The 21383-nt window shown below is 41.5% G+C and overlaps 1 protein-coding gene across 2 annotated transcripts in view; it reads right to left on the minus strand.

Moving 5' to 3' along the window:
- The window catches only part of DOCK5 (dedicator of cytokinesis 5), a 234853-nt gene that overhangs the window by 105547 nt on the left and 107923 nt on the right, over window positions 1–21383 (minus strand). For both annotated transcript variants that reach the window (XM_036240517.1, XM_036240516.1), the window contains exons 6-11: window positions 20208–20356; window positions 17390–17525; window positions 15755–15912; window positions 14309–14390; window positions 11175–11304; window positions 2006–2078 (exon numbers count right to left, since the gene is read on the minus strand). In XM_036240517.1, the coding sequence (XP_036096410.1) occupies window positions 2006–2078; window positions 11175–11304; window positions 14309–14390; window positions 15755–15912; window positions 17390–17525; window positions 20208–20356 (728 nt within the window). The remainder of the gene's footprint in view (window positions 1–2005; window positions 2079–11174; window positions 11305–14308; window positions 14391–15754; window positions 15913–17389; window positions 17526–20207; window positions 20357–21383) is intronic.

Raw genomic sequence — 21383 nt, forward strand, 5'->3', positions numbered from 1 at the left:
ACGGGACCCCAACCAGGGCCAGGGACAAACCGCAACCAAGGTATGTGCCCTTAGCGGGAACCGAACCCGGCACTCTCTGGTCCGTGGGCTGACGCTCTAACCACTGAGCCAAACCAGCCAGGGCCTTTTTTTTTTTCTTTTTATTGATTTCAGAGAGTGAGGAAGGGAGAGGCAGAGAGAGATAGAAACATCGATGAGAGAGAACATTGACTGGCTGCCCCTGCATGCCCCGCATTGGGAATTTGGCCCACAATCTGGGCATGTGCCCTGACTGAAGGATCAAACCAGCGACTTCTTGGTGTATGGGATGATGCTCAACTACTGAGCCACAGTGGCCAGGCTAAAATTCTAATATATTTTAATATACTGTATTTATTAAATGTAACATATCATATCTATTCAATGTATTTAAATATATGTAGATAATTATATTGGGAGCAGCATTTGTGAATTTGAATGTTATCTCATAATTCAAATTAGCACTAAGCTACATATAATATTATGGATCAGTATATAGGTGATATAATACTAGATAAATGCATACAGTATTCATATAAGTTATATATGTTTCCTTACACCCACCCAACACTGGCTATCTTACATATTTTTAAAATTTGGTCAAGCCAAAAACTAAACCTCATTGTTTGATTTGCATCTCATTGATTCTCAGTGACTTTATAGGCCATTTCTTTGTGTGTATATGTCCTTCTTATGTCCTCAAGAACTACTATTAATTCTTTATTAAAAATACTCATACTTTATACACATTACAGAGATATTGTTAAACTTTTTCTATGTATAAGTTGTTTAAAATTTTGTGTGCCTAAACCTATTAATTTTCTTTGGTGTCTGACTCAAAGGCCTCCCACACAGCATTATTATGTAAAACTTAATATTTTAAGATTTAGGATCTTAAATGTCTATGTGCCATCACCAGGAATTTACAATGGTGTAAGCTGTAGGACAAGGTTCTAAATAATGTTTCTTAAATGGTTAGCTTAATTTTAATTTATTTGCATAGTTTGTCTTTCTCCACTAATTTATTTTAAAACATTTTAAAAATATTATTTATTATTAATAAAATATATATTATTCAAATATACTTAGGCTGGTTTCTAGAATTCTCAGTTTGTCATACTGATCTGTTGTGCCAGCTACAAGGTGGCTTAGATAATCACCTTCTGTCATTGACACGACTAAGCTGTTAGTCGGTTCCAGCAACGTCCCCAGCCTCACCTAGCCCACCACCACCTGTACACAGGGTAAGCAGAGCATGGCTTCTAGAGACAGTCATCACACTCACACAGATAATTCTTCAGAGCTATGGGGACTGAGATCAGCTCCCCTGCAGCTCCCCAGTGGCCCACACAGGCTCCAGCTCCTGAGCTCAGTATGGAGGGCTGCTCTAGCCAAGCTCTCAGTGAATCCTTGCATGTCCTCCCAGTCTGGCTTTCCCTCCCTTTGCAGGAACTCATGGATTTGTCAGCCTTCACACACTCACCTCCTGAACCTCACTACTCCAAATGTGGTCCCCTGACTAGCAGCATGAGCATTACCTGGATGCTTGTTAGACACTCCAGACCGACTGGATCCCATTCTGCATTCTAACAAGGCCCCAGGTGGTTCATATGCATGGGCCAGTTCGAGAAGCCTGTGCTGTTCTATATGATCCCTTGTCCTCCAGGATACCTGTTCCAGGGGTCAGAGTACAGATGTCCTTTGGCATTTCTGACACTTATCTGGCACCATTCTCTGGTTTCTAGTATAGACATAGATTTGTTTCTTATATTCTTTCAGTCATTTCAGAAGAATCAGAATAGTTCAGTTTACCTTCTGCAATTGGAGTCCAATATAAAGGACTTTAAATAGTCTTCTGTGAGCTCCTCTCCAAGAATCTTCCTTCTCTAACTAAGCAAACGGTTCCTGCACCTGGCTCTACGATCACACACCATTTAAAGTGTTAATCCAGGTCTCAAGTCACCTGGGATAAATGCAAAGTACTTACTGCTGAAAGGGAATAAAATGCTGCTTTTCTTCATCATCCACCTTCCCATGTATGATATCGGTAATATCCATCACTAGGAAAAAGATAAACTTAATTAAAGGAACTAATAACTAATTACTTCAGGCCTCAGTGGGTTACTGTGGAAAATTGAGAGTATCAGCAACATAGAACACGAGGGGGGGGGGCACACACACAACCCTGGGGGAGAATACAACACCCAGGGAGGAAGACACCACACAGGAGCCATGCATTTCTTTGCCAGCAGGACTCCCAGTGTACCAGCCCAGAAGAGCAATTCATCAGGAGCTCCTTAGATTCACTCAGATATCTCTGCAGACTACTTACTCCCTTTTCAAAATTCTACAGATCCTTTTGCTAAATTCTTGAGAAATTTGACACCCTGATTACTCTCCAGGGAAACTGCATTCAAAGACCCAGAGAACACATTTTTGGCACAACTGGCAACAGAGTAACAGGCCTGGGAGAGGAAGTGGGACTTGAAGTGGTCAGCTGTCTTTGATTAGACATTTCCCCACCTGATTTACACATGAACAAAGGAAAGCCAGAGCACCAGCTGCACACCTGAAAGATCCCACAGTGGTCTGCATTTTTATGGGCAAGAAGAACAATGATTAAAATACTGTTCTAAGACTCTTGCATATATATTATCTTATTTATACAAATATTATTAGCCCCACTTTAAGAAATGAGAAACTGAGCACAGCCAAGGTAAGTAACTTGCCCTAGGTCAGAAGTCTTAAGTGTTAAAGCCAGGGTATAAACCCAAAAGTGGTTAGAGGGCCAAAGCATGTAACCTAACTACCCCACTGCTACCTACAGATGTGGTCAACGGGCTGCTCTCCAGCTGCTGAAATTAGGCAGGGCTCATGGCAAGAGGCAACTCCTCCGGTTACCAAATTATAATCTGGCCATAAACACTTTGCTAATTATCCACTCCCCAGATAACCTGTTTGGAGATTTTAAAAAAAGAAATGAAATATTAGATAATTCTCATATGAAAAATTAAGATAATGGAGAAATGCCTTGTTAAAGCATCCTACACAATGCAGTGTCAGGCTTGGAAAATAAAAATGTTGATGAGGAGGGATGTGAAAATGGCTGTTGAGTGAATAGAACCTACACATACCATCTCCAAGGACCAAACTGGAATTACAACAAATATAAAGACAAATCGTCAGAAAAAAGCAAAAGAAAAGCAGCTTGGAGGACCACATAACCAGGGACACTGACCAATCCTGGTAGGATTGTGGAGGCGAGAGAGGGGGACTGGGAGCCCGTGGACAGCAGCGGCCTTAGCTGTGAGCAGCACCCTCGGGTTAAACTCCAAAGCGGCTCCACAGCGCAGAGCCAGGACAGACACTAAAATAGCCACAGCCACTCACTTGGGGCTCCAGCTGAGGGAGGGTGGACTGGACTGGAACTGTGTGGGGATTCTCAGGATTTGGAGGGCGCTCAGAGCTTTTGCTGAGTTGCAGCCATGCAGGGCAGTGGTCATCCTACTCTCTCCCAGGGCTCTGGAGAGAGGTAGCAGCCCCTGCCTCAGAGATTCAACCCCACCCGGTGGCCATTGAAATGCTAATTGAGTCTCATTAAAAACCAGCATCCCCGCCCTGGCCGGTTTGGCTCAGCGGTTAGAGCGTCCACCTGCGGTCCGGAGAGACCTGGGTTCGGTTCCCGCTAAGGGCATGTACCTCGGTTGCAGTTTGTCCCCGGCCCTGGTTGGTCGTGCGGGTGGCAGCCACTCGATGTGTCCCTTTCACATCGATGTTTCCCTCTCTCTCTCTTCCTCTCTCTCCCTCCCACTCTGTCTGTACAAAAAATACAAAAATGTCCTCGGATGAGGATAAAAAAAAAAAAAAAAAAAAAAAAAAAACCAGCATCCCCTTATGCTAAGCACCTGAGGGAGTTTTTCATTCAACTGAGAGCACAAGGCTCTTTAAGTAACCACGACAAATAGCCTCCAGGCAAAAAGCTAGAGAATAGCTGAACCATTCCTGGGCTTGCAACTCTACCCAGGAAAGTAAGACTTGACAGGGGCTTTTAACGTGGGTCCTCCAAGCTCATCCAGACCCAGTAGAGGGAGCCACAAACAGCACAACACCAACACCCAGAGGGAAAATTTGGCAGGCTCCAAAGGCCGTTGTGATAGCCAAAATGGTGAAACAAAGAAACAAATGCCAAATGAAAGAACAAGAGACCTCTACTGAAGACGAGATAAATGAGGTGCAGTTAGGCAAGTTAACAGAACTAGAATTCAGAGCTATGATCTTAAAGAACCTCAACAGCATGTGTAAGGACATGAGCACCATGAGTAAAGACATAGAAATGTTGAAAATCAACCACTTGGAAATTAAAAACTACCAAGAAGAAGTAAAGAAAGATATATCAGAAATAAAGAACACATTGGAAGGTCTAAACAGCAGAGTAGAGGAAGCTGAATTCAGTGAATTAGAAGACAGGGTAGAAAAAATCAACCAATCAGAAAACCATAGAGAAAAAATTTAAAAACAGGAAGACAGCTTAAGAGAACTGTGGGACAACTAGAAACGTAATAATATTCACATCATAGGAGTCCCCAAAGAAGAAGAAAATGAGCAAGGGTTAGAGAATATATTTGAAGAAATAGTGACAGAAAACTTCCCTAATTTGGTGGAGGAAGAAGGCATTCAAGTTCAAGAAGCACAGAGAGCCCCAAGTAAGAAGAACCCAAACAGGCCCACACGAAGACACACAGTAATCAAAATTCCAAAAATTAAAGACAAAGAGGGAATCCTAAAAGCAGCAAGGGATAAGCAACAGGTTATCTACAAAGCAACCCCATAAGGCTCTCAGCTAACTTCTCAGCAGAAACACTACAGGCCAGAAGAAAATGGCATGAGGTAATCAAGGTCATGAAAAACAAGGATCTGAATCCAAGACTACTCTACCCAGCAAGGCTATCATTCAAAACAGAAGGTCAAATAACCAGCTACCCAGACAAAAAAAGGCTAAGGGAATACATTAGCACCAAACGAGCACTGAAAGAAATGTTAAAAGGACTGCTGTAATTAGCAGGAGACATAGGAAGAAAAATATAACAAAACTAAACAAAAATGGCAATAAGTAAGTACATATCAATAATCACCTTAAATGTAAATGGATTTAATGCCTGATAAAAAGACAAGAGTAGCCCTGGCCAGTTTGGCTCAGCGGTTAGAGCGTCGGCCTGCGGTCCTGAGAGACCCGGGTTCGGTTCCTGCTAGGGGCGCGAACCTCGGTTGCAGTTTGTCCCCGGCCCTGGTCAGTTGTGCGGGTGGCAGCCACTCGATGTGTCCCTTTCACATCGATGTTTCTCTCTCTCTCTCTCTGTTCCTCTCTCTCCCTCCCACTCTACCTGAACAAAAAGTGAAAAAATGTCCTCCGGTGAGGATTTAAAAAAAAAAAAATATTCTGGAGGACTTCAAAGGAGAAATCAATAGCAATACAATCATAGCAGGGGACTTCAATACCCCGCTGACATCGCTGGATAGATCCTCTAGACAAAAAATTAACAAGGAAACAGAGACTCTAAATGAAGCACTAGACCAAATGGATTTAATCGATATCTAGAGAATTACACGCCAAAACTACAGAATTCACATTCTTCTCAAGTGCACGTGAGACATTCTCAAAGATAGACCACATGTTAGGACACAAACTAAGTCTCTACAAGTTCAAGAAGACTGAAATCATATCAAGTATCTTCTCAGATCACAATGGAATTAAACTAGAAATCATCTGCAACAAGAACATGCAAAGACATACGAACACATGGAGGCTAAATAGCATGTTATTAAACAACGAATGGGTTACTGAGGAGATCAAGGAAGAAATTAAAAACTTCCTGGAAACCAATGAAAATGAACACACAACACCACAAAACCTATGGGATGTAGTGAAAGCAGTTCTGAGAGGGAAGTTCATAGTACTACAGGCCTACCTCAAGAAACAAGAAAAATCTCTAATAGACTGTCTAACCTCACAACTTAAAGAACTAGAAAGCAAACAAAAAGAAAACCCCAGAGCAAGTAGACAGAAGGAAATAGTAAAGATCAGAGCAGAAATAAATGACATAGAGAACAACAACAACAAAAAAATTCAAAGAATCAATGAAACAAAGAGCTGGTTCTTCGAAAAGATGAACAAGATGGATGGACCCTTAGCTAGACACACCAAGAAACAGAGAGAGAGAACCCAAAAACACAAAATCAGAAATGAAAGAGGAGAAGTAACAACTGACACCACAGAAATACAAAAGATCGTTAACAACTACTATGAACAATTATATGGCAACATATTCGACAATCTAAGTGAAATGGGCAAATTTCTAGAAACACACAGTCTCCCATAACTGGACCGGGAAGAGATAGAAAACTTGAACAGACCAATAACAACTAAGGAAATTGAAGATGTAATCAAGACTCTCCCAGCAAACAAATGCCCAGGCCCAGAAGGCTTCACGAGGGAGTTTTACCAAACATTCAAAAAAAGAACTAACACCCATTCTCCTCAAACTATTTCAAAAAATTCAAGAAGGAAGACTTCCAAACTCATTTTATGAGGCCAGCATAATTCTAATTCCAAAACCAAAAAAGACATCACAAAGAAAGAAAACTATAGGCCATTATCCCTGATGAACATAGACGCAATATCTGAACAAAATACTAGCAAATCAGATCCAGCAATACATCAAAAAAATTATTCACTATGACCAGGTGGGGTTCAACCCAGGGATGCAAGGCTGGTACAATATTTGCAAATCAATAAATGTGATACACCACATAAATAAAGTGAAGAATAAAAACCACATGATCATATCAATAGATGCCGAAAAAGCCTTAGACAAAAATCCAGCATCCATTTCTGATAAAAACGCTCAGCAATGTGAGCATAGAGGGATCATATCTCGACATAATAAAGGCTATATATGAAAGACCTAGAGCCAACATCACACTCAATAGCCAAAAATTAAAAGCATTTCCCTTACAAACAGGAACAAGACAAGGATGCCCACTTTCACCAGTCTTATTTAACATAGTACTGGAAGTCTTAGCCACAGCAATCAGACAGGAAGAAAAATAAAAGGGATCCAAATTGGAAAGGAGGAAGTGAAACTGTCATTATCCGCAGATGACATGATACTATATGTAGAAAACCCCAAAGACTTCACCAAAAATATACTAGACTTAATAAATAAATTTGGCATAGTAGCAGAATACAAAATTAACGTCAAGAAATTGATGGCATTCTTATACACCAATGATGAACTCACAGAAAGAGAAACTAAGCAAACAATCCCATTTACCGTTGCAGCAAAAAAAATTAAGATACCTAGGAATAAACTTAACCAAAGAAATAAAGGACCTATTCGCAAAACACTACAGGTCATTAAAAACAGAAATAGAGGAAGATATAAAAAAGTGGAAGCACATACCCTGTTCATGGATTGGAAGAATTAACATCATTAAACTGTCCATACTAGCCAAAGCAATCTATAGATTCAATGCAATCCCCATCAAAATACCAATGATATACTTCACAGAACTACAACAAATACTTCAAAGGTTCATATGGAACCAAGAAAGACCTCGAATAGCCACAGCAATCTTGAAAAAGAAGAACAAAGGTGGAAGGATCACATGACCAGATTTCAGGTTATACTACAAAGCCACTGTAATCAAAACAGCCTGGCACAAGAACAGGCATATAGAGCAGTGGAACAGAACAGAGAATTCAGAAATGGACCCAAGGCAGTATGCTCAATTAATATTTGACAAAGATGGTAAGAGCATACAGTGGAGTAAAGACAGCCTCTTTAATAAATGGTATTGGGAAAACTGGACAGCTACATGCAAAGAAAAAAAAAAAAAAAAGAAACTAGACCATCAACTTACACCATACACAAGAATAAACTCAAAATGGATAAGAGACTTAAATGTGACTCATGAATCCATAAAAATCCTAGAAGAGACTGTAGGCAACAAAATTTCAGACATCATACGCAGCAGAATTTTCACTGATACATCACCTAAGGTTACAGAAACAAAGGAGAAAATGAACACATGGGACTACATAAAACTCAAAAGCTTCTGCACAGCAAAAGATACAGTCATCAAAAGAGAAAGGGAACCCACTGTATGGGAGAGCATCATTGCCAATGATATATCAGATAAGGGGTTAATTTCCGATATATAGAGAGTGCTCATACAACTCAACAAAAAGAAGACAAGGAACCCAGTTAAAAAATAGGCAGAGGAACTAAATAGACACCTCTCCAAACAGGACATATAAGTGGCTAAGAGACATATGAAGAAATGCTCATCATCACTAATCATCAGAGAGATGCAAATTTATACAACAATGAAGTATCACCTCACACCTGTCAGAATGGCCGCCATCAACAAATCATCAAACAACAAGTGTTGTGAGGGTGTGGAGAAAAGGGGACTCTAGTACATTGCTGGTGGGAATGCACACTGGTATAGCCACTATGGAAAACAATATGGTGTTACCTCAAAAAATTAAAAATTGAACTTCCATTTGACCCAGTGATCCCACTTCTAGGCATATACCCTAAGAAGCCTGAAACACCAATCAGAAAGAATATATGTACCCCCATGTTTGTAGTAGCACTATTTACAATAGCTAAGATCTAGAAACAGCCCAAATGTGCATCAGTAGTCAAATGGATATAAAGGCTGTGGTACATATACACAATAAAGTACTATGCAGCTGTAAGATAGAAAGATCTCTTATCCTTTGAGACGACATGAAGGGACCTGGAAAGTATTATCCTAAGCGAAACAAGCCAAACAGAGAAAGACAAGTATCATATGATCTCACTTATTTGTGGAATATAATGAACATAACAGTCTGAGGAATGGGGTAGTCCCAGAGACATGGAAGTGGGGTACAGACTGACAATCCCCATAAGAGGGGGTGACAGGGAGAGATAAACCACAGAACTTATATGCATGTGTGCATAATCAATGGATATGAACAACAAAACTGGGGACAGGGTGGGGAGGGATGGGGGGAATCAGTGGGGGAAAAAGGAGAAACATCTATAACAAAAATAAATAAATTAATTAAATAAATAAAAATAAAAATAAAAAATAAATAAAAATGTTGATGGAACGAGGCTGGAGAAACTAGGGCATAGCATCTATTTGCTGTCAGCTTTCAATGAAAACCTGCAAAAACTGTATAAAAACAAACAAACTGCCTGGCCAGTGTGGCTCAGTGGTTGAGTGTCAACTCATACACCAAGAGGTCACCTGTTCGATTCCCAATTGGCACATGCCCACGTTGTGGGCCAGGTCCCCAGTGTGGGGCATGCAGGAGGTGGCCAATGGATATTCTCTCTCAGTGATGTTTCTCTCTCTCTTTCCCTTTTGCTTACTCTCTCTCCAAAATCAATAAAGAAAAAAATTTTCTAAGAAAAACAAAACAGCAGCTTATATTTGATACTCCCACCCCCCAAAAAAACAATAGGCAGTTCATTTGTCATTGCCACATCTAGTTACTCCTAAACTCTGCTGGTGCTCGGCATCAAAGATCAGAGTAAAGAAGACTCTTCTTTCCCCATGCCCTGAAAACACACGCGTGCGCGCGCGCGCGCACACACACACACACACAGAAATAGAAAAGCAAGAAAAAGCTTCCAGCCTGATGTTCTTCCAGTTTCTTTAGCTCATTCTGTATGACAATGACCTCTAATATGCCCTAGATACCTAAAGAGTCCTGGGCCAGGCCTCTTATCTTTTCTGAGATTTCACTTAAATCCTCTATCAGGAAGTGAGGCTGTGTGCCCTCTAGTCCCAGACTGTCAGCCCATGAGCAGCAGCTGGAGGGCTGGACTGTTCAGGGGATGCACCATATATGGTCTCATGGCATACAGAGGCCAGCTCATTATCCACATAACCCTGAAAACATGGAGTTTCTGGGACCTTGTTCCAGGAGCAAAATTATGATATTTCACAGATGGCTTTCAAAACGACTTAGTGACCAAAATTTCAACATAAGACTTAAAATATATTTCCTCAATTTAACACACTACAGAGGAAAGGAAAGGGCCTCTTGGAAGGTTGTAGGGTTTGATTTAAGCCAAGGATCTTCTTTGAAAGCAGCTACAAATACAATGTTGCCTTTGAAGAGCAAATTTCCTAGACAGACAAATCACTTTCCAGGGAGAACTGTACTTGATTAAAATCGGTAATCAATTTGCAGCCACAGGCAGGGAGGAAATTCCAAAAGTCACCGCTGAGGCGTGACTGAGGGCCTGCTGTGTGCGAGACACAGTGCTGGGCCCTGTGAGCAACAAAGGCAGTGGGGTCTCAGGGAGGACACAGAACCCGAGGAAAGACACCTGGCAGTCCCAGGTAGCAAACGCTGTGTGTCTGATGCTAACACTGCCAACCAGATTATCTCCCCCAGTCTCGGGGTATATCTCCCTCCTGCCATCTCCTCTATTTTTCTTTACTTTTTTTTACTGTGATAAAATATACATAACATAAATTTTAACCATCTTTAAGTGGGCAGGTCTGTGGCATTAAGTGCCTTCACACTGTTGTGCAGCCATCTCCACCATCCACCCCCACAATGTCTCCATCCTCCCAAACTGAAACTGTCCCCATTAACCTCCAACTCCCCATTCCCATCTTCCTCCAGCCCCTGGCAACTCACATTCTACTTCCTGTTTCTATGAATTTAACCTTTCTCTCCATACTTCATGTAAGTGGAATCATACAGTATTTATCTTTTTGTGACTGGCTTATTTCACTTCATATAATACCCTCATGGATCAACCATGTTATAGCAGGTATCAGAATTTCCTTCCTTTTAAGGCTGAATGGTAGTCCACTGTATGGATATACCAAACCTTGTTTATCCCATTCATCCATTGCTGGACACCTGGGTTGCTTCTACGTTTTGGCTATTGTGAATAATACTACAGTGAACATGGGATGTACAATCATTTCCTTGAGACCCTGATTGTAATTCATTTGGGTATATAGCCATAAGTGAGATTGCTGGAACCTTAGTTCTATGTCTCATTATTTGAGGATGTGCCACACTGTTTTTCACAGGGGCTGTACCATTATACATTTGTCTCTGAGTCTTTCCATACCCGCTACTCCAAAGGGTCTTCGGAGTCCACAGGTATGCTTTTTGCCTTCCTTTAGCTCCATGTGGCCCACCCGGACAATCTGGCACACAAGGCTGATGCGGGGCCGGATGAGGTCTGTGCTGCTGAGGTCCTAAAGAAGCAGAGAGCACATAAAAGGAGGTCACATTGCGTCACCTGCTCACCTTTGTTCCTCTTTTTCTTTTCACTCTACAACAGAACGCCATTCAGAGCATATTTCCTGATGCTGAAAGATCAGAATACCTCCTTTCTTCTCCCAAGAACTATCAAAGAAAAATGACTGTATTCAAAAATAGAAAAAAATTTATTCCCCAGTTCCTACTTCAAATGTATAAATAAGATCATATTTAATCCAAAGTCTCTAGTTCATCCATATAAGCAGGATATTTAAAAATCAGGCCACCTGTCATTGCTACTTTAGATATTGCCAAGATACAGCTGAGTACAGGATGCATTTCAATGTCAAATGAAATAAAACTTGTACAATATTGACATTTATTAGGTATCCACACATGCTGGTTTCATTTCATCTTCCAAATAATCCTTTGAGGCAATTATGACACAGAAGTTTACACGTACTGCTTTCTGTTATCATTCATTCGTTTTATGAGAGGCCTCCATTGAGAGCTTCTGGGTGTATGTTGATTAATAAGTGATGTGTAGATGAAATATCTTTTTTGTGTGGCTCAATTTCTACACTTCTTTGTATTCTTCTATTTTTAATCCTCACTCAAGGATACTTTTTTTTTTTTTTACTTCATTTTAGAGAGAGAGGAAGGGGGAGAGAGAGAAAAAAACAGCAATGTGAGAAACATTGATCGGTTGCCTCCTTTACATACCCTGACCTGGGACTGAACCACAACCTAAGTATGTGCCCTGACCAGGAACCAAACCTGCAATCTTTTTCTGGTGTATGAGATGATGCGCCAACCAACGGAGCCAGCTGGCCAGGGCTACACTTGTTTGTATTCTTAAGGATGGGTGAGTAAACCCATGAACGAGCTCTGTAATTTACTTAACCTAAATCTCCAACATAGGAATATAGACCAATGATAACATCAACCTTGAATTTCCGCTCTAGGTTTTGTAAGGCTTCTGTTATGAGAGAGATAAAGGTTCCAGGTGACTAGTTAGATAAATTGTGGCACACTTGTACTATTTAATTTTTTTTTTTTTTTTTATCCTCACCCGAGGATATTTTTTTGTACAGATAGAGTGGGACGGAGAGAGAGGAAGGGAGAGAGAGAGAAACATCGACGTGAAGGGACACATCGAGTGGCTGCCACCCGCACGACCAACCAGGGCCGGGGACAAACTGCAACCGAAGTACGTGCCCTTAGCAGGAACCGAACCCAGGTCTCTCCGGACCGCAGGCCGACGCTCTAACCACTGAGAAAACCGGCCAGGGCACACTTGTACTATTTAATAACATGCAATCATTGATAAATAGTTTTTGAAGAAGGTTTTATTACCCAGGAAATGATCACTACATTTTATTTCAGTGAAGACTGGACATAAAAGAAGATTCTAATTGGTGGGAGGGGGATGAACTGCAGCTATACAATACTGATTAGAAGATGGACCAAAGATTCAATGATGCCATTTTTTAAAAATCTTCACCTAAGGATACGTTTCCATTGATTTTTAGAAAGAGAGTAAAGGGGGAGGCTGAGAGTGAGAGAAAAACATTGATGTGAGAGAAGAACATTAATTGGTCACCTCCAGTATGCATCCAGACCAGGGATCGAACCCACAACCTGGGTATGTGCCCTGACCAAAAATTGAACCTGCAGCCTTTCAGTGTTCGGAATGAGGTTCCAACCAACTAAGCCACACTGGCCAGGCCTCAATAATGACTTTTTAAAATGTGTTTTAAATGTACTGATAAATGCCTTTTGATTTTAGGGGAAAAACTCACATATGTTTGAAATGAGGAAATGCTCCCTATTGGGGACAGGTTTGGGGAAAAGTTAGTTCCAAGTGCTTTTTTGTCTATGTTTACCAGGTGCTGAAAATTTAGATGGGTCAGTGAGGGCTAGTAATCAAACCATGTCTGTCCTAGGGGTGGGATGCTAACCAAAGAAATGAATAGTATTAAGAAGAAATGAGCCCAGCCATTGTGAACTGAGCATCACCCTATGGATTGAGAGGTCCCAGTTCGATTCCCAGTAAGGGCACATGCCTGAGTTTCAGGCTCGATCTTCAGTGGGGGGTCGAGGGTTGGGGTGGGGTGCAGGAGGCAGTCTACCTTAGACTCTGCTTTTCATGCCATAAGAGTGGTAAGAGGGCATGGAGATAAAATATGGGTGTGGCTTAAGGAAAAAAGGGAGTATCTCTTTTAGGCCCAATGGGAGCTGCAGCCTGTCTTCTCAGTGCAGGTGGCAGCAGTTCTAGGATATTTCAAGCACTGAAGTCATGAAAAAATGAGATTCCCAAGAAAGTTCTTAGCCCAAATGAAAGAGTCACTATGCCCCAAGCTACGCCCAATAAATGTCCTTGCTCCTGATGCATATAGAGCATCTCTTCTCTTACCCTGAAAGGAACAGGAGAGGGGAAAGGTCATTAAATTATATGCAAACTAAAAAGCCTGAAGCCCATCTGTGCCTGAGCTATCACCTTGTTCTGAAATGCTGGTCCCTATAATCTGCATAGCTCACTCCCGTGACTTCAGGTTCTTGCTCAAAGGTGCCATTCTAGAGTTCTGCCCTGACCCACCTATTTAAAATGGCAACCCTCCCCCAACCCAGAAACATCTAATCCACCCAAAACAATTATTATTTCTAACATTCTACACAGTTTATTCATTTATTAGATTATTGTGAATTATTCTTTCCCATTTGGACAAAAGCATCTTGAGCAAAAATGGATGTTTTTTTTTTCTGATGTGTTCACTTGTATATCTCAAGTGCCAGGATCAGTGCCTGGCATCTGATCGGTGCTCAACAAATATATGTTGAAGAAATGAGTGGGTTATTCCTGCTAGGGGGATTATTTTGACTTTTTTTTTGATAACTTGTATTTTCACTGTTTCCTTTTTTATGTTTTTCATATACTTATCATGTACATCTGCTAATACCATAAACAAAGAAAATGATTAAACAGAAGGTAGTACTTACAGTGAAGACTGCCTGAAGGTTATTAAGCTTCTCTATTTCCTTGGGCATCCCATTACTGCCCCAACGAATTAGGTAGTTCTCACTGAAGGAGAAAAAAAAAAATGAGGGGTTAACTGGAGATGGAACTGCCCACAGTATAGACCGAAAGGGTGAAAGGAAGACCTGGAAAAGGTATTAAATTCGTCAGGTAGGTGGATGGAGCACACAATGGGTGCTCTGGTCTCCTGGCTCTGGAGACATGAGCCTGTGCAGCCCAGCTCACAAGGCACACCTAGTGTGGACCCAAGACAAACCATGCTCAAGATGGACACAGACAGCAGATTCGACCAGGTTCCATCTGGGTCTTCTTCCACCTCAAATTCTTTGTCTAAAAGTTTCAGCTTTGCTGAACCAAAAATATTATTTTTTTAATCCTCACCTGAGGTCATTTTTCCACTGATTTTCAGATAGAGTGGGAGGGAGGGGGGGAGAGAGAAAGAGACATCGATATAAGAGGGACACATCAACTGGTTGTCTCCCGCATGACCCCAACCAGGGCTGGGGACCGAACCCGAACCAAGATACGTGCCCTTGACCGGAATTGAACCTGTGACTCTCCGGTCCACGGGCCAATGTCTAACTGCTGAGCCAAACCGCTGACCCAAACTGGCCAGGGCAAGAATATAATTTTATAATAATCATTCTAAGTCCATCCCCTGCAATATACATCACTACACTCAAATAAAATTTCTATTTTAGAAATAAATTATCTGTCGGTAATTGCTTTTAACCATCTTCTCCAAAATACAAATGTTCTCTTAGCTGCTCAGCAGTAATGGCACTGTAGGGTTAAACAAAGTCCATTATCATTCCCTACGGTCATTAACAAAGGTTTTATACACTTTATATGTTAGAGCAGTTTTAGGCTCACAGCAAAGTTGAGCAGCAAGTACTGAGACTCCCATACAGCCCCTGCCCTACACATGCACCGCCTCCCCACTAACCACCCAAGGGGTGCATTTGTTACAACTGATGAACCTACGCCGACACATCATTACCACCCAAAGTCATTAGTTTACATTAGGGTTCACTCTGTGTTGCACAGTCTATGAGTCTGGACAACTATATAATGGCATCTACCCATCATACAGTACCATACAGGGCAGTTTCGGTGTCATAAAATCCTCTGCGCTCTGCAGGTTTACCCCTCCCTAGCCCTCTCTTTGACCCTGTCTCTGTGTTCTGATGTGTTTTATGGACTTCAAAGACCTAGGAGTCCACTCTGTTACTGCACTGTTTCAACAGCCAGACAAAAGGCTTAGCAGCCCAAAGGATTTATTTTCTCTTGCCTAGAAAGCCTCCCTCTCTTCTCTGCCTTCCCTTCTCAAACCTAGCAAAGAGCTCCTCAGGTGAAGGCTGGGTATTTACCCAAGGTCGACAACCGATGGATGACTGGGTCTCCATTACCTGATGAAAGTGGACTGGTCTGGGTCGTAGAGGGCCATGAACAACTCTGCATCTTCCCCAATGTTGCAGACAAAGTTCTTGAAGTTGACATAGAGGCCATAGGTATGGAAGGCACTGAAGATGGACTGGCCCCGCAAGTCCAGGTTCTGCAGGATTGACTGAACACAGAGGACAAGAGAGAAAAATATCTTGTTCTCAGCAAATGGGAAATATTGGGAAATGGGGGAACAAATAAAATTACCACCTAAGATGAGAAGCACTTAGAAGAAACTACATGTAAGTGGACAATTGAGTAAGAAAAATAATCATTATTTACATAATCACAACTGTCCTGTTCAGAGCCTTGCACCCAAGTAATTCAATAGCTGCAAAAAGATGATAATCATGACTTTAGTAGCTTCAAGAAGTTTTCATCTCTCACAATTGCTTCTGGATGAACCTTAAAAGCATAAAAATCACGATTCATTATCCTTCTTTTGGGATAACTCTCACTGCAAATTAAGAGACTCCACTGGGAAGGCTTTACTCTCAGACATGCTTAGCCATTAAATCCAGAAACATAATTAAGCATTATCACAACTGTGCTAAGGAAATAAAACCTACAAACTAAGAAAAAATAACCCCAGAAACTTTTACTCATTCAAAGAGAAAGACTGGAAGACCATAAACCAAAATATCAATATGGCTAGGCACTCATAATACAGGTGAATCTTCTTTCTCTCTTTCTGTATCTTTCCAATTTTTATTTAATGTACAGTTACTACTTTCAAAATATTTACTAATATTAATTCTTTTTTCCGAAACTGTAATACATGCACTAAATACAGAAGGTTACATGGTACAAAGGGTCCCTTCCACCCAGCTCTCCTTCCCAGAGGCGTCCATTAATTACTCATTTGCCTGTCATTCCAGACTTAGTACACATATAAGCAAGCACAGATATACGTATATTATTTTTAAAAATTATTTTAGAGAGAGAGGAAGGGATAGAGAGAAAGAGTGAGAAACACTGATGCAGAGTGAAATATCCATCAGTTGTCTCACACATGCACCCTGACCAGGAATCAAACCCCAAACCTTTCAGCATACAGGACGATGATCCAACCAACTGAGCGACACGGGCCTGGGCTGTCTATTCTTTTTTGAATCACAAATAATAGTATTTCTACATAGTTCTGTATCTTGCTCTTTTTCACTTAATATATATCTTTGTAATCTTTCCATATCAGAACGCTCATTCTTTCTGTTACGTTTTGTTTTTAAAATGAGGACATAAATGATTTTCTAAACATTTCTACCTCTATAGTCAACAACTCCCTTTCTCTGATTAAAAACAAAAGCAAAAGCCCAGGCGAGTTTGGTTCAGCAGTTAGAGCGTCAGCCCGTGGACCAAAGAGTCATGGGTTCAATTCTGGTCAAGGGCACGTGCCCCGGCTGCAGTTTGGTCCCTGGCCCTGGTCGGGGTCGTGCGCGAGCAAGCAGTCTATGTGTCTCTCTCATGTCAATGTTTCCGCCCCCCTCCCCCCCCCGACTCTATATGAAGATATATGGAAAAATATCCTCGAGTGAGGATTGGAAAAAAAAAGCAAAAATGGAAAATCAGTGGCCAAAATCTGCATATTTGAGGAAGGGTACCTTTTCTTCTTGAATCCTTTCTTCAATCCTTTTTGAGGCCATTTCATGGACCTTGAAGAGGGCAATCGTGCTGGTTTCATCTGGGTCCAAGATGTTTCCGTTGTCATCTCGCACCACCAGATCTAACCCAAGCATTCTAGAAAAAAAGGAGTGGTCAGCTGATCCTCAATAGAAACAGACTCTTAACTAAAGAGCCCTCATTGAGAGAACCCAGAGGATTCATAGTGAGAGCTTGGGTGCTGGACAAGTCAAGAACAGCTCATTGGCTTTTCTCCTTCCAATTTCTGTCTCCTTTCCATATCACAGCAATGTTAGACAACTTATGATACTATCAACCAAACTGATATAATGATATGCAAAATAATTTGGTCCACAGAACCTCACCAGCAAAGGCAAAACGCACTGATTCTGATCAAAGCCCTCTGACCAATGCCTCTTTCCCTGAGTCCCATAGGGATTATAAAAGACCAACGCACAAACACTGGGGACTTGCCCTGTAACCCTTCAAGGTATAGACTTGGGGGACAGTATTAATTTAAGACTGTCTTAAAGGAGATCAATTTCCGGGCTACTGGTATCTCTTAACCCATTTCAAAGCTTGGGCCCTAATATTAATCAGACCAGGATTTGAATCTTGGCTTTCATACTTGCTAGCAAGGTGACTTTAGGTAATTTAGTTTATTTCACAAAGCTCTGATTTCCTGTAAATATTCCCCACCCTTCAAGGTTCTTGGGAGAATTTAATGAGATAATGTATGTAAAGCATGGAATACAGTATCTAGTGTATAGCATGCATTCAATAAACTTAGTTTTTACTGGCATAAGAAAACACCTGACTGTGCTAAGATGTAAATCTGAGTAATGCACTGGAAAAGCCAGAGCTATAGGGTGTATGCATGGCACAATCCCCAGCAAGGCTTCATGCCCAATGTGCACACAAAAGTACAAAAAAAAATTTACAAGACGTGGGGGTAATATGGTGGAAATACGATATAGCTATCTGAATACCCAATGCACATTCCAGGCACCAGCAATTCGGGAATAGGGGTGCCCAAATAGCAAGAAAGCTCAGGGATAAGAGTGAAATGTGCCAAATCTTTGGGAAGAAAGCAGAAATGCCTAATTTTCCTCCTTAGTATTTTATAGCATCTCCATCAATAGATCTAATCTGGCAGGTTCTTTTTCATGACAGCCAGACACACAGGCCACCCAGACTCAGACTCATACGCAAGGGGCCTTGGTGGCTGCTCAGTGACTGAATTCCTTAGGCACTGATGGAGCAGTTTCATTTCTTGAGCTGCTTTCCAAGGGCTGGAATGGCAAGGCAAGCATGTTCTGCTGTTTGTGGGAGATTAACAAACAATGCCAGAGATCAGGGTCCCCCAGGCCAATGCCCAAATATACAGAGGCAGCATATGTGCAAAGGGAGAGCTGCCTTAGTCCACCTTTGCTGACTTTTGAAAGTCCTCCAGCAGTATATGATTGGCAATGCAACCCCTGTGGGTTATAGTCAAGGACAAGAAACACGGGAGGGAACTGTTAATTCTTAACCCTCAGAAAGGAGAGTTAGACATGGAATAGAAAATTCTTGAGTTCAATTTAAATTTTCCCACTTATCTTTCTGACTTGAAAGTAAATCACTTAAGCTCACTTGGTCTGTTTCTTTAACCATAAAATAGGAATAGCAGCCACATCATAGGGTTATAATCAGGTCTAGGGGAAATTTCGTAAATAATGATTGAATCTGAATCTTGTATGCTATGGTTGGTTACTCTAGCAATTTCTGAATCCAGTTGTCAAAGTCTACAACATTTAAGTAAGTAGGATAATGGGCTGTATTTGAACAGGTCTCTGAGCATTTCCCAGAGTCATGAGGTTGAAAAAGTAGGGCAAAAGACGAGGAAAAAAATCACATATGCACAAGTTGAACAAATTTAGAAAATGAAACTAAATATCAAATCATCAACAAAAACAAAATGAGGAACCAACCCAGCCTTTTAAAAAGAGCAGGTCAGGCCCTGGCCGGTTTTGCTCAGTGGTAAGAACACTTGCCCACAGATCAAAAAGTCACAGGTTTGATTCCTGGTCAAGGGCACATAGTTGGATTGCAGGTTCGATCCCTGGCACCACTCAGGGTCATGCGGGAGGCAACCAACACAAAATAATAATAAAACAAATCAATTAATTAGTTAATTAATTAATTTTAAAAAAAGAGTTGGTCAGGAAGGACAAACCCTAGGTCACCATAAATATTGATGAATTGACTGAATTTCTCATTTTTTAAAAGGCAGTAATATCTAAAACCTACATATCTGCCGGAGCTATCAGACACTTAATGACATGATAAACTCTTTAGAAGTTACTGGAGACATAATCAACAAGCTAAAACCATACTTGATTATTCTGGCAAATCTGGTTTTCATCTACTGTGCACTTCCAGTTAGAGGAAGTTGGAGTGAGAGTAAGTCTAATACTGACTTAAAATCTAGTGTTAAAATACAAACAGAGACAGTCCCGGGTTCCCAAGCTGTGGGCTTCAGTCCCTTTCAGTCTGTCTGGCAGTGGGCTCACTGAGACCCAAGCCCCATCTCCCTGTCTCTCTGTTTCTTCCTGGGATCAGAGAGCCAGCACAGGGTCTGGCTCATGAAGAGCACTGCCAATTCTTTTCCCAAAAAAATGAGATGTCTTCCAAGGCCAAAAGAGAGCAGTAAGCATTATTTTTTGGCAACTCCAAGGTCAAAAGCTCAGGGTGACCTGTGTCCTTAGCATGAATGTGTTCATCTTATTCCAGTTCTCATGAAGTCATCCCCTGGTTTACCTGTTCCCATGGTCGATTTTGGCTGTGACCTTCTTCTTGAGCTCTGCCAGTTCGTCCTTGGGGAGTGTTCCAGACAGGATTTGGGACCGCCACTCGATCAGGCTGTAAGTCATCTGCTGCAGCCGACGGAATTGTGTGACCTTGTTGTTCTAGGAAGGGAATATGAGGTGGAGAAAGGAACAAATAAAAGAGGTGTGATGAAGAATGGAAATGTCTTTTGACTTTTGACTAGATTCTTTTTAAAAATATATTTTTATTGATTTTTTAGAGAGGAAAGAATAGAGAAAAACATTAATGTAAGAGAAACATTGATCAGCTGCCTCCTGCATACCCCCTACTGGGGATCGAGCCCACAACCCGGGCATGTGCCCTGACCAGGAATCGAACCAGGAACGCTTAGTCCATGGGACAACACTCAATCCCTCTGAGCCACACCAGCCGGTCATTGACTAGATTCTTTATAAGGTGTTATTTAACCAAGTAAGCCATCCACTTTGAGGGGATGGCTGTGCCCTAAGCCATTCCCATTCCCGCCTGTAGTACCATTTTAGAAACAGATAAGCAATTGTAGAATCAACAGTTGGTCCTAACTCATACGTCTATCCAATCGTTCATGCACCCCACAATTCTGAGCATGTCACTCCTCTGTTTGAAACCCCTCCAGGCATTTCCACTGTCCATGAGATACAGAAGATCACATTGAAAATTCCTTCCTATCTTGGCTCCTGCCCCCATTCCCAGTTGCATTTTACACCAATCTCTACCTCAAAAATCTACAGTCCTCCCATGTAAAGCTATGTCCATTTCTCCTGTGTGCTCCAGACTCCTTAATATGATGTTTCTCCTTGGACTCACTGTTCTCCTCTCCCCCTGAACTTACTCCCATGCTCACCCCTATTCACTCATACACTACACCATCCGCCAATTGCTAATTCTTTCGTCATCAGCCTCAACTTAGATGTCAGAGGTCTCTTCCTCAAAACCCTACTCTGAGTTCATTTTCCCTCTCCCAGATCCTGGAATTAAGTCCTGTCAAAGCATCAGAGCCTTGGCCTTGGCTGGCTTGCCTTGCTCTCTGCTTAACTGGTAGCTGCCTACAGGGCAAGGTGCATGTCCATTCTGCACCCCTAGGTGCTGGCACAGAGCAGGCACTCTATGAAAGGTACTGCATGAGTA

This window comes from Molossus molossus, unplaced genomic scaffold (genome assembly GCF_014108415.1).
Source record: "Molossus molossus isolate mMolMol1 unplaced genomic scaffold, mMolMol1.p scaffold_m16_p_4, whole genome shotgun sequence".
NCBI classification, from domain to species: Eukaryota; Metazoa; Chordata; class Mammalia; order Chiroptera; family Molossidae; genus Molossus; species Molossus molossus.